Genomic DNA, 12,679 nt, shown 5'->3' with positions numbered 1-12,679 from the left:
AGTGAGTCAGTTGTTGTTCGCTGATGATACAGTGCTGGTGGCTGATTCATGTGAGAAACTGCAGAAGCTGGTGACTGAGTTTGGTAAAGTGTGTGGAAGAAGAAAGTTAAGAGTAAATGTGAATAAGAGCAAGGTTATTAGGTACAGTAGGGTTGAGGGTCAAGTCAATTGGGAGGTGAGTTTGAATGGAGAAAAACTGGAGGAAGTGAAGTGTTTTAGATATCTGGGAGTGGATCTGGCAGCGGATGGAACCATGGAAGCGGAAGTGGATCATAGGGTGGGGGAGGGGGCGAAAATTCTGGGGGCCTTGAAGAATGTGTGGAAGTCGAGAACATTATCTCGGAAAGCAAAAATGGGTATGTTTGAAGGAATAGTGGTTCCAACAATGTTGTATGGTTGCGAGGCGTGGGCTATGGATAGAGTTGTGCGCAGGAGGATGGATGTGCTGGAAATGAGATGTTTGAGGACAATGTGTGGTGTGAGGTGGTTTGATCGAGTGAGTAACGTAAGGGTAAGAGAGATGTGTGGAAATAAAAAGAGCGTGGTTGAGAGAGCAGAAGAGGGTGTTTTGAAGTGGTTTGGGCACATGGAGAGAATGAGTGAGGAAAGATTGACCAAGAGGATATATGTGTCGGAGGTGGAGGGAACGAGGAGAAGAGGGAGACCAAATTGGAGGTGGAAAGATGGAGTGAAAAAGATTTTGTGTGATCGGGGCCTGAACATGCAGGAGGGTGAAAGGAGGGCAAGGAATAGAGTGAATTGGATCGATGTGGTATACCGGGGTTGACGTGCTGTCAGTGGATTGAATCAAGGCATGTGAAGCGTCTGGGGTAAACCATGGAAAGCTGTGTAGGTGTGTATATTTGCGTGTGTGGACGTATGTATATACATGTGTATGGGGGGGGTTGGGCCATTTCTTTCGTCTGTTTCCTTGCGCTACCTCGCAAACGCGGGAGACAGCGACAAAGTATAATGAATAAAATAATGTGTATGCATTGAGATGTATAGGTGTGTGTGTTTGCATGTGTGGATGTGTATGTGTGTACATGTGTGTGTGGGTGGGTTGGGCCGTTCTTTCGTCAGTTTCCTTGCGCTGGCGTGGGGGACAGAGGCAAAACAGAATAAATAAATAATAAATAAATAAATGTATATATATATATATATATATATATATATATATATATATATATATATATATATATATATATAGGGATAGGGGAGAAAGAATACTTCCCACGTATTCCCTGTGTGTCGTAGAAGGCGACTAAAAGGGGAGGGAGCGGGTGGCTGGAAATCCTCCCCTTTCTTGTTTTTTTTTAATTTTCCAAAAGAAGGAACAGAGAAGGGGGTCAGGTGAGGATATTCCCTCTAAGGCCCAGTTCTCTGTTCTTAACGCTACCTCGCTAACGCGGGAAATGGCAAATAGTATGAAAAAAGAAAAAAAAAATATATATATATATATATATATATAGGGGAGAAAGAATACTTCCCACATATTCCCTGTGTGTCGTAGAAGGCGACTAAAAGGGAAGGGAGCGGGGGGCTGGAAATCCTCCCCTCTCTTTCTTTCTTTTTTTTTCTTTTTCTTTCCAAAAGAAGGAACTGAGAAGGGGGCCAGGTGAGGATATTCCCTCAAAGGCCCAGTCCTCTGTTCTTAACGTTACCTCACTATCGCGGGAAATGGCGAATAGTATGAAAGAAAGAAAGATATGTTGATGTACATATTGAAAAATTTTCATATTGCTCAGTTTTAGCAGTTTTTGAATTATTATGGTTTTCAAAAAAGACAAGTGGCTTCTGTTATGACTTTTTATAACTGATGTAAGCAGTGCTTGCACATGGTAAATCACATTTTGGGTGAAAGCTTTCATACACTACTTTAATAGTGGAAGAGCATGCAGGTTGTGGTTTGTTACTGGGGTTGTTTGATTATTGTTTTAATGGATTTGGCTGTGTGTGAGATAAAAAGCAGTTGGAATTATCGTGGGATATGCATGGACCAGAATGCAAGTTACCTCGTTAACTTGTGTTTATGATGCTGTTCAGTTCACAATGTTAGATGTACAGAATGGGAGCTTTTTCAGTAATGTATGTAGCAGAAGAATGTTGAGAGGTAAAGCAAGCAATCTTGCATTTGAGTGATGAATGGTCCCAAGGTGATTTCATTTTTAATGTTGAAAAATTGGAAGATGTGATGGATCATGATTTTTAATGGTAGTTCTATTATTTACTCTCCTTGCATCACTTTAATTTTGGATTGATCATCTTATCCCATTGAAGAAGATACATTAATTGTAAGAATTAAAAGGAAAAGGAATGTTAGCCCAGACATATAGGTGTCAAACATGGTTGTTGAACACTGCAGACAGTCCAAGGGTTCAGGCTGCTAAAACGAGCTATTTGAGGGGTGCTTGTAGTGTTAGCAAATACAGTGAAGTCAGTAATGCTGAAGACTATGATAACAGCAATAAAGATGTTTAACCCTAAGACACTTTTTAGGGGACTCCTGCAGTTTCTAGGCTGCACTCCATGTAGGAGCAGGATAAAGTGGGCTCTTTTGGGTTAAAAAGGTTCTTGGTGATGCATCCTTTTCCATCCTCTGATGATGATACAATCTTGTGTAAGGTGACTTCTCTTTTGTGGTGTTACCATTTGCAGGAGCTGTCTGCTGTCACTTAAAAGAGTATAGATGCAGGATGTCAGTGATAGACCAAAGTGCAAACTGTGAGCTGTTGTATTGATCATCACTAAATCTTAAAGTATTTCATGGATTTTGTGTTTGTGCAAGGACGTTTGTTCATTTCATTTTTTTTTCCATGCTATTTGCCATTTCTCCACGTTGGCGAGGTAGCGTTAAGAACAGAGGACTGAGCCTTTGAGGGAATAGCCTCACTTAGCCCCCTCTTCTGTTCCTTCTTTAGGAAAACTAAAAACAAGAGGGGAGGATTTCCAGATCCCCGGTCCCTTCCCTTTTAGTTGCCTTCTACGATACACAGGGAATACATAGGAAGTATTCTTTCTCCCCTACCCCCTATCATTCTTATATATTTCATCTTTTTTTCTTTAACTCAGTGCAGCAGGCAAATGGAACATCATCCCAGTATGATATATTCATTGTAGAGATAGACTGCATGTGAGATAGGTGAATATAGTTAAAGACCTGTTGAAGGTAAGGGGTTTTCTAGGGCATGATGGCAGGGAATGAGAGTGTACATTTCTGTGTAAGGGAAGATAAGAACACAAGGTTCATATGATGTGCTAATGAGTATGTAATTTGAACAGATATGAAGGACTATTTGTTGGGGAAAAAGCTTTGTTTAATTCGTCACAAATCAATTTTTTAAGTTACATGAATGTGTGTTGAGGTTTTCTGCATATACACCACCCACTGTAACTGGCAGTGGAATTATGAGGGAACAGAACCATGGAATCATTAGACATACTCATTTTTCTTTAAGTGTGCATCAGATACCATTTATGATGCAAAATACTTTATAAACTTGTATTTGGGAACATACAGGAAATACTAAAACAATTATTGATGGCCATAGTATTAAGGTAAAAGTTTGTATTGCATTAAGATTTTTCTTTTTCCCTGCCCACATGAAGCATAAGTATTAGGGTAAATGTTTGTAGAGTATTTAAGCTTTTTTTTTTCTTTTTTCTTTTTTTCCTGCCCATGTGAAGCATAAAGCTTCTCAGGAAAGGGTACTATGTATTGGATATAATATTTATGAAGGTATTGATTTGTACGAAGGGGTTACATCTATTAGGTATGCTAAGATTACAAGATAAGTGTTCTTGACTCTGCATAGTGGTTACCTTTAGCAGGTATGCTAAGAGTGTCTTCTAACTGGGTTTTCTGTTGCAGGTGGATAGTGCCAGCCAGTCGTGCGGAGGGACAGCGGACTGTCAGTGCACCTGCGTCTACCCTTGGTCCATCTCTTGCTGCGGCTGCTGTCACTCGGCAACATGCCCAACCACAATCCCATCCCCAGCCCCACCAGCACCCATTCACTCAACCTACCCATTCTCAAAGTGTACCTGTAGCCACATCTGCTAGCACTTCTGCCATGACCACAGCCACCACAAAACCGCACACCCTCTCCAGAAGCATGTCTCGGAAGGAGCAAGTGAAAGCGTAAGTATATTAAGTTTAGTAGATAATTTTTATTACTTTGAATATTTTCATGTATCATCCGAAATATGCAGCACAGTACTTTGGAAAGAAAAAGGCATTGATAGTTATTTCTAAAGTCTGTACACCCTTTTACTGTACTTAAACTACACGAATTAGTAGTGGTTCACACATGGACATGTCTAGGCTTTGGTTGACTTTGTTGAGCTTTTCCATCAAAGAGAAATCATGCCATGTTTGTATTTTCATTTTATCTCTCTCCCTTTCCGATTTTTTTTTTTTTTTTTTTTTTTTTGTGCAAGCATGGGAGATAGTCTTTAGGCACATTATGGTTAGTTCAGTGAACACTGGCTTTTCTCACACATTGCTATCCTTTCAGCTAGATGGTGGTTACTCACTCTTTCTAGGCTTGCCCTTGGCCATTCAGTGGTCATACTCTTCAGATATCTCATTTGTGTTGTAATAGCCTTGTATCCATGAACAAAACACAAGATGCCTACACAGTGCCAAAGCACTAATTATCAATGAAAGGCAACAAGAAATCAACAACCAGAACACAAGCCAAGACAGGATACTGCAGCTACATACCCCAGCATCATGTAACAACCACTGAGTTTGCAGTGCTACATGCATGTCTGCCCGTAGGCATTACCTTGCTATCTGTACTCATTTGCACATACTACACTACATACAACACTGTACTCCTGAAGATGGTTTGTTGGATTCAGATCATTTAGTGTTTCTGAATTTGTTTATTTCTCTTTGTTTCATTGCTGACTATACAGGACAGCAGGAATCAGTTGTGCATCTTATGTATACATTAAACATTATCATCAGTAGGTTTTTATTTCTCGAAAAAATTCTTACAAGCATAATGCTTATCACATAATAGTGTTATTTTCTCAATGTGCTGTGTGAAATCTAGTTTCTCATTTATGATGACACCTAAATTGTTTACATTTCTTCCACTTTCAATCACTCTTTCTGTTGGGCCATTATATAATACAGCTAATGTATTCTTTGTAGTTCCTTAAATTGTTTGCTCAAATTTAGCTCATTGAATTCCATTAGGTTCATTTCTGCTCAATTGTGAATTATGTGTAAGTCTTTTTGCTCCTTTTGACACCCTTTTTGAACTGCTTCATCTCTGCTTCCCAAATACATCCCATTCCTCTCCCACTCCCTTTACGTCCTCTGCTCTCACCTTTTTCCTTTTTGCACTCAGTCTCTCCTGGTACTTCTTCCCACATATCTCCTTCCCAAGCTCACTTACTCTCACCACTCTCTTCATCCCAACATTCTTTCTTCTTTTCTTAAAACCTCTACAAATCTTCACCTTCGCCTCAACAGGATCATGATCAGACATCCCTCCAGTTGCACCTCTCAGCACATTAACATACAAAAGTCTATCTTTCATGTGCCTATCAATTAACACGTAATCCAGTAACGCTCTCTGGCCATCTCTCCTACTTACATATGTATACTTATGTGTACCTCTCTTTTTGAAATAGGTATTCCCAATCACCAGTCCTTTTTCAGCACACAAATCTACAAGCTCTTCACCATATCCATTTACAACACTAAACACCCCATGTATTCCAATTATTCCCACAATTGCCACATTAATCACCTTTGCATTCAGATCACCTATTACTGTAACCTGGTCTCATGCATCAAAACTACTAACACACTCACTCAGCTGCTCCCAAAACACTTGCCTTGTGATTTTTCTTCTCATGCCCAGGTGCGAAGGCACCAATAATCACCCATCTCTCTCCATCCTCTTTCCGTTTTACCCATATCAATCTAGAGTTTACTTTCTTACACTCTACCACATACTCCCACAACTCCTCTTTCTAGGGTAGTGCTACTCCTTCCTTTGCTCTTGTCCTCTCACCAACTCCTGGCTTATGATAGAGTTAATAGAGATGCTCTATGGAAGGTATTAAGACTATATGGTATGGGAGGCAAGTTGCTAGAAGCAGTGAAAAGTTTTTATCGAGGATGTAAGGCATGTGTATGAGTAGGAAGAGAGGAAAGTGATTGGTTCTTAATGAATGTCGGTTTGTGGCAGGGGTGTGTGATGTCTCCATGTTTGATTAATTTGTTTATGGATGGGGTTGTTAGGGAGGTGAATGCAAGAGTTTTGGAGAGAGGGGCAAGTATATAGTCCGTTGCGGATGAGAGGGCTTGGGAAGTGGGTCAGTTGTTGTTCGCTGATGATACAGCGCTGGTGGCTGATTTGGGTGAGAAACTGCAGAAGCTGGTGACTGAGTTTGGTAAAGTGTGTGAAAGAAGAAAGTTGAGAGTAAATGTGAATAAGGGCAAGGTTATTAGGTAAAGTAGAGTTCAGAGAATAGTCAATTGGGAGGTAAGTTCGAATGGAGAAAAACTGGAGGGAGTGAAGTGTTTTAGATATCTGGGAGTGGATTTGGCAGCAGATGGAACCATGGAAGAGGAATTGAGTCAGAGGGTGGGGGAGGGGGTGAAAAAATGGGTATGTTTGAAGGAATAGTGGTTCCAACAATGTTATATGGTTGTGAGGCATGGGCTATAGATTGAGTTGTGCGGAGGAATGTGGATGTGTTGGTAATGTGATGTTTGAGGACAATATATGATGTGAAGTGGTTTGATTAAGTAATGAAAGGGTAAGAGAGATGTGTGGTAATAAAAAGAGTGTGGTTGAGAGAACAGAAGAGGGTGTATTGAAATGGTTTGGTCACATGGAGAGAATGAGTGAGGAAAGATTGACCAAGAGGATATATGTGTCAGAGGTGGAGAGAACAAGAGGTGGGGGACCAAACTTGGAGGTGGAAGGATGAAGTGAAAAAGATACTGAGCGATTGGGGCCTGAACATGCAGGAGAGTGAAAGGCGTGCAAGGAATGTAATGAATTGGAACGATGTGCTATACTAGGCTTGACGTGCTGTCGATTGAACTAGGGCATGTGAAGCATCTAGGGTAAACCATGGAAAGTTTTGTGGGGCTTGGACGTGGAAAGAGAGCTGTGGTTTCGGTGCATTACACATGACAGCTAGAGAGTGTGTGACTGAATGTGGCCTTTCCACATCCAGGTCCCACAAAACTTTCCATGGTTTTTCTCCAGACGCTTCACATGCCCTGATTCAATCCATTGACAGCACATCGACCCTGGTATACTACATCGTTCCAATTTACTCTCTTCCTTGAATGCCTTTCACCCTCCTGCATGTTCAGGCCCTGATCACTCAAAATCTTTTTCACTCCATCCTTCCACCTCCAGTATGGTCTCCCACTTCTCTTCGTTCTCTCCAACTCTGACACATATATCCTCTTTGTCAATCTTTCCTTGCTCATTCTTTCCATGCGACCAAACCATTTAAGTACACCCTCTTCTGCTCTCTCAACCACACTGTTTTTATTACCACACATCTCTCTTACTCTTTCATTACTTGTTCAAACCACCTCACACCACATATTGTCCTCAAACATCTCATTTCCAACACATCCACCCTCCTCCGCACAACCCTATCTATAGCCCACACCTCGCATCCATTTAACATTGTTGGAACCACTATACCTTCAAACATGCCCATTTTTGCTTTCCGAAATAATGTTCTCGCCTTTCACACATTCTTCAACACTCCCAGAACTTTCGCCCCCTCCCCAGCCCTGTGACTCACTTTCATGATTGCATCCGCTGCCAAATCTACTCCCAGATATCTAAAACATTTCACTTCCTCCAGTTTTTCTCCATTCAAACTTACCTCCTAATTGACTTGTCCCTCAGCCCTACTGCACCTAATAACCTTGCTCTGATTCCCATTCATATATGTGTATGTACATATATTACTAACAGGGATTAATTAATCCATTCCTGCACAGCTCAAGTAGCTGCTTTGAGAAGTATTACAGTTGAAACATGAGCAGGAAAATGAGCTAAAATCAATTGTAAAATGTCGCAGTTGTGTGGGACTAAGTAATTAAGTGTACCAGGAAGAGTGTCTGCAAGAATGTTGATTGATAGATTGAGGGAAGTGACTGACTGTAGAATAGTTGAAGAGTAAGGTGATTTTAAGGAAAGTTAGGGGATGTGTGGACCAGATTTTTTACAGAGACTGAATGTGGAAAATTAACTTTCTAAAGGTAAAGAGCTGTATGTAGCTTTTATGAATGTGGAGAAAGCATATGATATGAGTCAAATAGAATGCTGTATGGGATGTGTTAAGGATATGTGGGGTTTGGATACAACTGTTGGATGGTGTAAAAGCCTTCTGTAGAGGAGCAAATATGTGTGTGTAAGAGTGGATGGCAAGTTAAGAGAAAGTTTTAGTATACATTTGGGTGTGAGGCAGGGTTGTGTAATGTCACCTTGGCTTTTTAACATATATACGGATGGAGTAATAGGAGAGATGAAGGAAAACTGTGGAAGAGGGTTGCAGAGATGGAGTGTGGTGGTGAGGAATTGTGGTTCGTGACAGTCCTATTTGTTGATGATAATGTGTTATTTGCTGAAAGTGAAGAGGAGTTGCAAAAGGTTGTGTCTTATGATGAGTGTAAATACAGACAATTTTAGGTAAATGCAAGTAAAAGTAAAGTAATGATGTTTGAAAGGAAACAAAGTGAAAGTATACTGTATGATAGTGTGCTTAATTGGTTAATGTGAGAAATCCACCTGTGATGGAGAGGGAGAGAAATGGTGGAAAAATGCATGCAATGGTGTATGCGAGGTAGGTAAGAACAGTGATAAGCGAGGCTCTTTTGCTTTGGCCACCCACTTGATGGGAGTGCCCAGAGGGAACAGGTGTCAGAAATAATGAACAAAATGCCCTGTTTTTACACTAAGTTATATCAGTATTTTGGAGTTTATAGTCCTGAACATTGACCCTACAGGCATCTGAGATCCAAACTGTTTCTGTGGATTAGTTCTTAAATTGAAATCAGTGGTGCCTAAGATTGTTCTTGATTAACTACCCCGTATGATATTTGCTTTGGATTGCACATCCTGAAGCCTTTTCATAAAAAGTAGAGGTTAAGCATAAGAAAATTTTCTTGTTCAGGTATCTGATCCACACTGTTGCTGTGGATTAGTTCTGAAATTGAAATCAGTGGAACCTAAGATTGTTCTTGATTAACCACTCTGTATAGTAATTGCTTCAACTTGCAGCACTTGAAGCCTTTCCATTAAAAGTAGAAGTTAAATCATGAGAAAATTCTTTCAACATTTTGATCAAAGCGATGAATATATTCCACCGAATGTGACTTTATAACAAGAGATTGCTGAGTATTCTCCTTCCATGATAAAAGCTCTGAAGTTCTTTATGATGTACTTATGTGTGTCGTGGTATGTAAAACAAAGTTGAGAGATAGTAAAAGAGGCAACCTGACCTTAGTGTTATTCCAGTGATGGAAGGGTTGACCATCAGTTTTTTTTATAATGGCATATGGTTGATGAGCCTTTATCTGTCAGATGTACAGAGCAGTGTGATACTTCCATTGTTTTAATTGTTTCCTATTGAATGTATGTATATCTTTACTGACAGGACAAAAGGTTGATATTCTCTTGGGCTACTTGCCATGTGCAGACAAACAAAAACAGAAAAAAGGACTCCTTTCTCTTGAAAAAGTTGAGCTCTCTTGCTGGCCATTTCTTGTTCTCATTTTATCTCAGGGAGAGGATATCTTGTATTCTGAGTTGAGGTAAGTTTTAGAAGAGACGATTTTCCCTCAAGATGATGGTTTCTTGTCCCCAGGTATGTGAAAAAAGAGACACGGGAGTTCTTTGGATTAGATGAGTCTTCTGAGGCGAATCAGCGGCTGCGATGGCAGGAAAAGCGGAAACGCCTGGCCAGCCACAAGTATGGCCAGCTCAAGGACCAGCCCAACACTACCCACCACACACAGTCTTTCACAAGTGACTTCCATGCCTTAACAGAGGTGAGTACACATTGAACATTCTTTTACAGGTTAGTTTATTCCATAATACAGATTGCAGTCAAATGAAAAGCTATGAGTTTTCTTTTGTTGCTTTAACTGCTTAGTTAAGTTGAATAGTTCACTAAAGTTTTCAAGATTCTCATTCATGCTATAGGGATATCATTGAAATTTTGGATATCCTAGTAAGGTACATTTCTCTTCAGTGTTACTTGTATCTTCAGTGACATTAACAAAGTGTAATCATAAAAGATGCCTTTTATTTGTCATAGATTTAAAAGAAATGAAAATTTCTGTCGCATGAGGTCTGTCTAACAAGCATGATATATTCTCTAGAAATATTGTGGTTAGGATCCTCTAACTTTCTCTCTTTCTCATGAGGAAATGCTGGCTCTCCCAGCCCATTCTTGCCTTTCTAACTGGTTAGCTGCAACTCGCTCATTTTGCACCCACATTTGATCAGCCAGGGAGTGCTACAGAAATGGTGTCATTAACCCAATTGCTTCAGGCCATATGCAGTTCGTGATTTCTCTGCCTTAAGTTTTTCAGGTTATGGTACCAGATTGGTTTTTTGATTCTATGGATTAATGTCCTTTGTTGAATGTATTACGAGCAGGGTTTGTTGGTGCTGCCTGGGGAAACAAATCCAGCTGTTGGTGGCCTCAAAATGGCACTGAAACTCAGCTTTAAGCCTTTCCCAGATTTTAAAGTACCAAATTCCAAAATTTTGGGCCTCCAGTTGGTATAATTTGACTGTGAGAAAAGCAACAAACAAACGCACAAAACAAGATTTTCTCAGGTCTTACCAAAGTCTTCTATAGGTTCTCCCTATATTTTTCTCCATTCCTCATTCAATCTTTTCAAGTTGGTCTCCATGTGTTTCCCAGGTCCATCCCTCATCTTTGTTGGTTTTGCTGAAGCTAGATAGGATTATTTAGGGTATGACTAGTGTTACTGGAAACTGATTGGCCCAGGTAAAACTTTTATAATCATTGGCACGTGAGCTTGTTAAAAAGTTTTATTTTGACAGAGTAGACAAACTGGAATTCTACTCTATTATGAAATGTTCATTGCATTAATTTCAAGGCAGCAGTAAAATGTTAGTGTTTATTACATGGATATGGTAGATGTATTACTCCCTACGGGTTACCCACAATGAAAATTTGCCATGGTGTTAGGGCCAGCATGGTGTGCTCAGTACTTGACTTCTCTATTAATGAATGACATTTCTCTTGACAGAGCATCAGATTGGGGAAGAGCAGTGTGGTTTCAGAAGTGGTAGAGGATGTGTGGATCAGGTGTTTGCTTTGAAGAATGTATGTGAGAAATACTTAGAAAAGCAAATGGATTTGTATGTAGCATTTATGGATCTGGAGAAGGCATATGATAGAGTTGATAGAGATGCTCTGTGGAAGGTATTAAGAATATATGGTGTGGGAGGAAAGTTGTTAGAAGCAGTGAAAAGTTTTTATCGAGGATGTAAGGCATGTGTACGTGTAGGAAGAGAGGAAAAAAGTGATTGGTTCTCAGTGAATGTAGGTTTGCGGCAGGGGTGTGTGATGTCTCCATGGTTGTTTAATTTGTTTATGGATGGGGTTGTTAGGGAGGTAAATGCAAGAGTTTTGGAAAGAGGGGCAAGTATGAAGTCTGTTGGGGATGAGAGAGCTTGGGAAGTGAGTCAGTTGTTGTTCGCTGATGATACAGCGCTGGTGGCTGATTCATGTGAGAAACTGCAGAAGCTGGTGACTGAGTTTGGTAAAGTGTGTGGAAGAAGAAAGTTAAGAGTAAATGTGAATAAGAGCAAGGTTATTAGGTACAGTAGGGTTGAGGGTCAAGTCAATTGGGAGGTGAGTTTGAATGGAGAAAAACTGGAGGAAGTGAAGTGTTTTAGATATCTGGGAGTGGATCTGGCAGCGGATGGAACCATGGAAGCGGAAGTGGATCATAGGGTGGGGGAGGGGGCGAAAATTCTGGGGGCCTTGAAGAATGTGTGGAAGTCGAGAACATTATCTCGGAAAGCAAAAATGGGTATGTTTGAAGGAATAGTGGTTCCAACAATGTTGTATGGTTGCAAGGCATGGGCTATGGATAGAGTTGTGCGTAGGAGGATGGATGTGCTGGAAATGAGATGTTTGAGGACAATGTGTGGTGTGAGGTGGTTTGATTGAGTGAGTAACGTAAGGGTAAGAGAGATGTGTGGAAATAAAAAGAGCGTGGTTGAGAGAGCAGAAGAGGGTGTTTTGAAGTGGTTTGGGCACATGGAGAGAATGAGTGAGGAAAGATTGACCAAGAGGATATATGTGTCGGAGGTGGAGGGAACGAGGAGAAGAGGGAGACCAAATTGGAGGTGGAAAGATGGAGTGAAAAAGATTTTGTGTGATTGGGGCCTGAACATGCAGGAGGGTGAAAGGAGGGCAAGGAATAGAGTGAATTGGATCGATGTGGTATACCGGGGTTGACGTGCTGTCAGTGGATTGAATCAAGGCATGTGAAGCGTCTGGGGTAAACCATGGAAAGCTGTGTAGGTATGTATATTTGCGTGTGTGGACGTATGTATATACATGTGTATGGGGGGGTTGGGCCATTTCTTTCGTGTTTCCTTGCGCTACCTCGCAAACGCGGGAGACA

At 40.7% G+C, this 12,679-nt stretch overlaps 1 protein-coding gene across 2 annotated transcripts in view; it reads left to right on the top strand.

Annotated features, from left to right (window-relative positions):
* The first annotated feature begins 1,623 nt into the window (after nt 1-1,623).
* rho-5 (rhomboid-5) overlaps nt 1,624-12,679 on the top strand; it is a 120,030-nt gene continuing 108,974 nt past the window's right edge. Inside the window, exons 1-2 of one of the 2 annotated variants that reach the window (XM_071656861.1) lie at nt 1,624-4,141; nt 9,871-10,054. In XM_071656861.1, coding sequence (XP_071512962.1) covers nt 3,834-4,141; nt 9,871-10,054 — 492 coding nt within the window. In that variant the 5' untranslated portion in view covers nt 1,624-3,833. The remainder of the gene's footprint in view (nt 4,142-9,870; nt 10,055-12,679) is intronic. The other variant, XM_071656862.1, reaches the window with a different exon arrangement.

The sequence above is a fragment of the Panulirus ornatus genome, chromosome 63, assembly GCF_036320965.1.
Source record: "Panulirus ornatus isolate Po-2019 chromosome 63, ASM3632096v1, whole genome shotgun sequence".
In the NCBI taxonomy this organism is placed as follows: Eukaryota; Metazoa; Arthropoda; class Malacostraca; order Decapoda; family Palinuridae; genus Panulirus; species Panulirus ornatus.
Note: the sequence above shows the minus strand (reverse complement) of the source record. Positions and strands in the feature narration are given on the sequence as shown.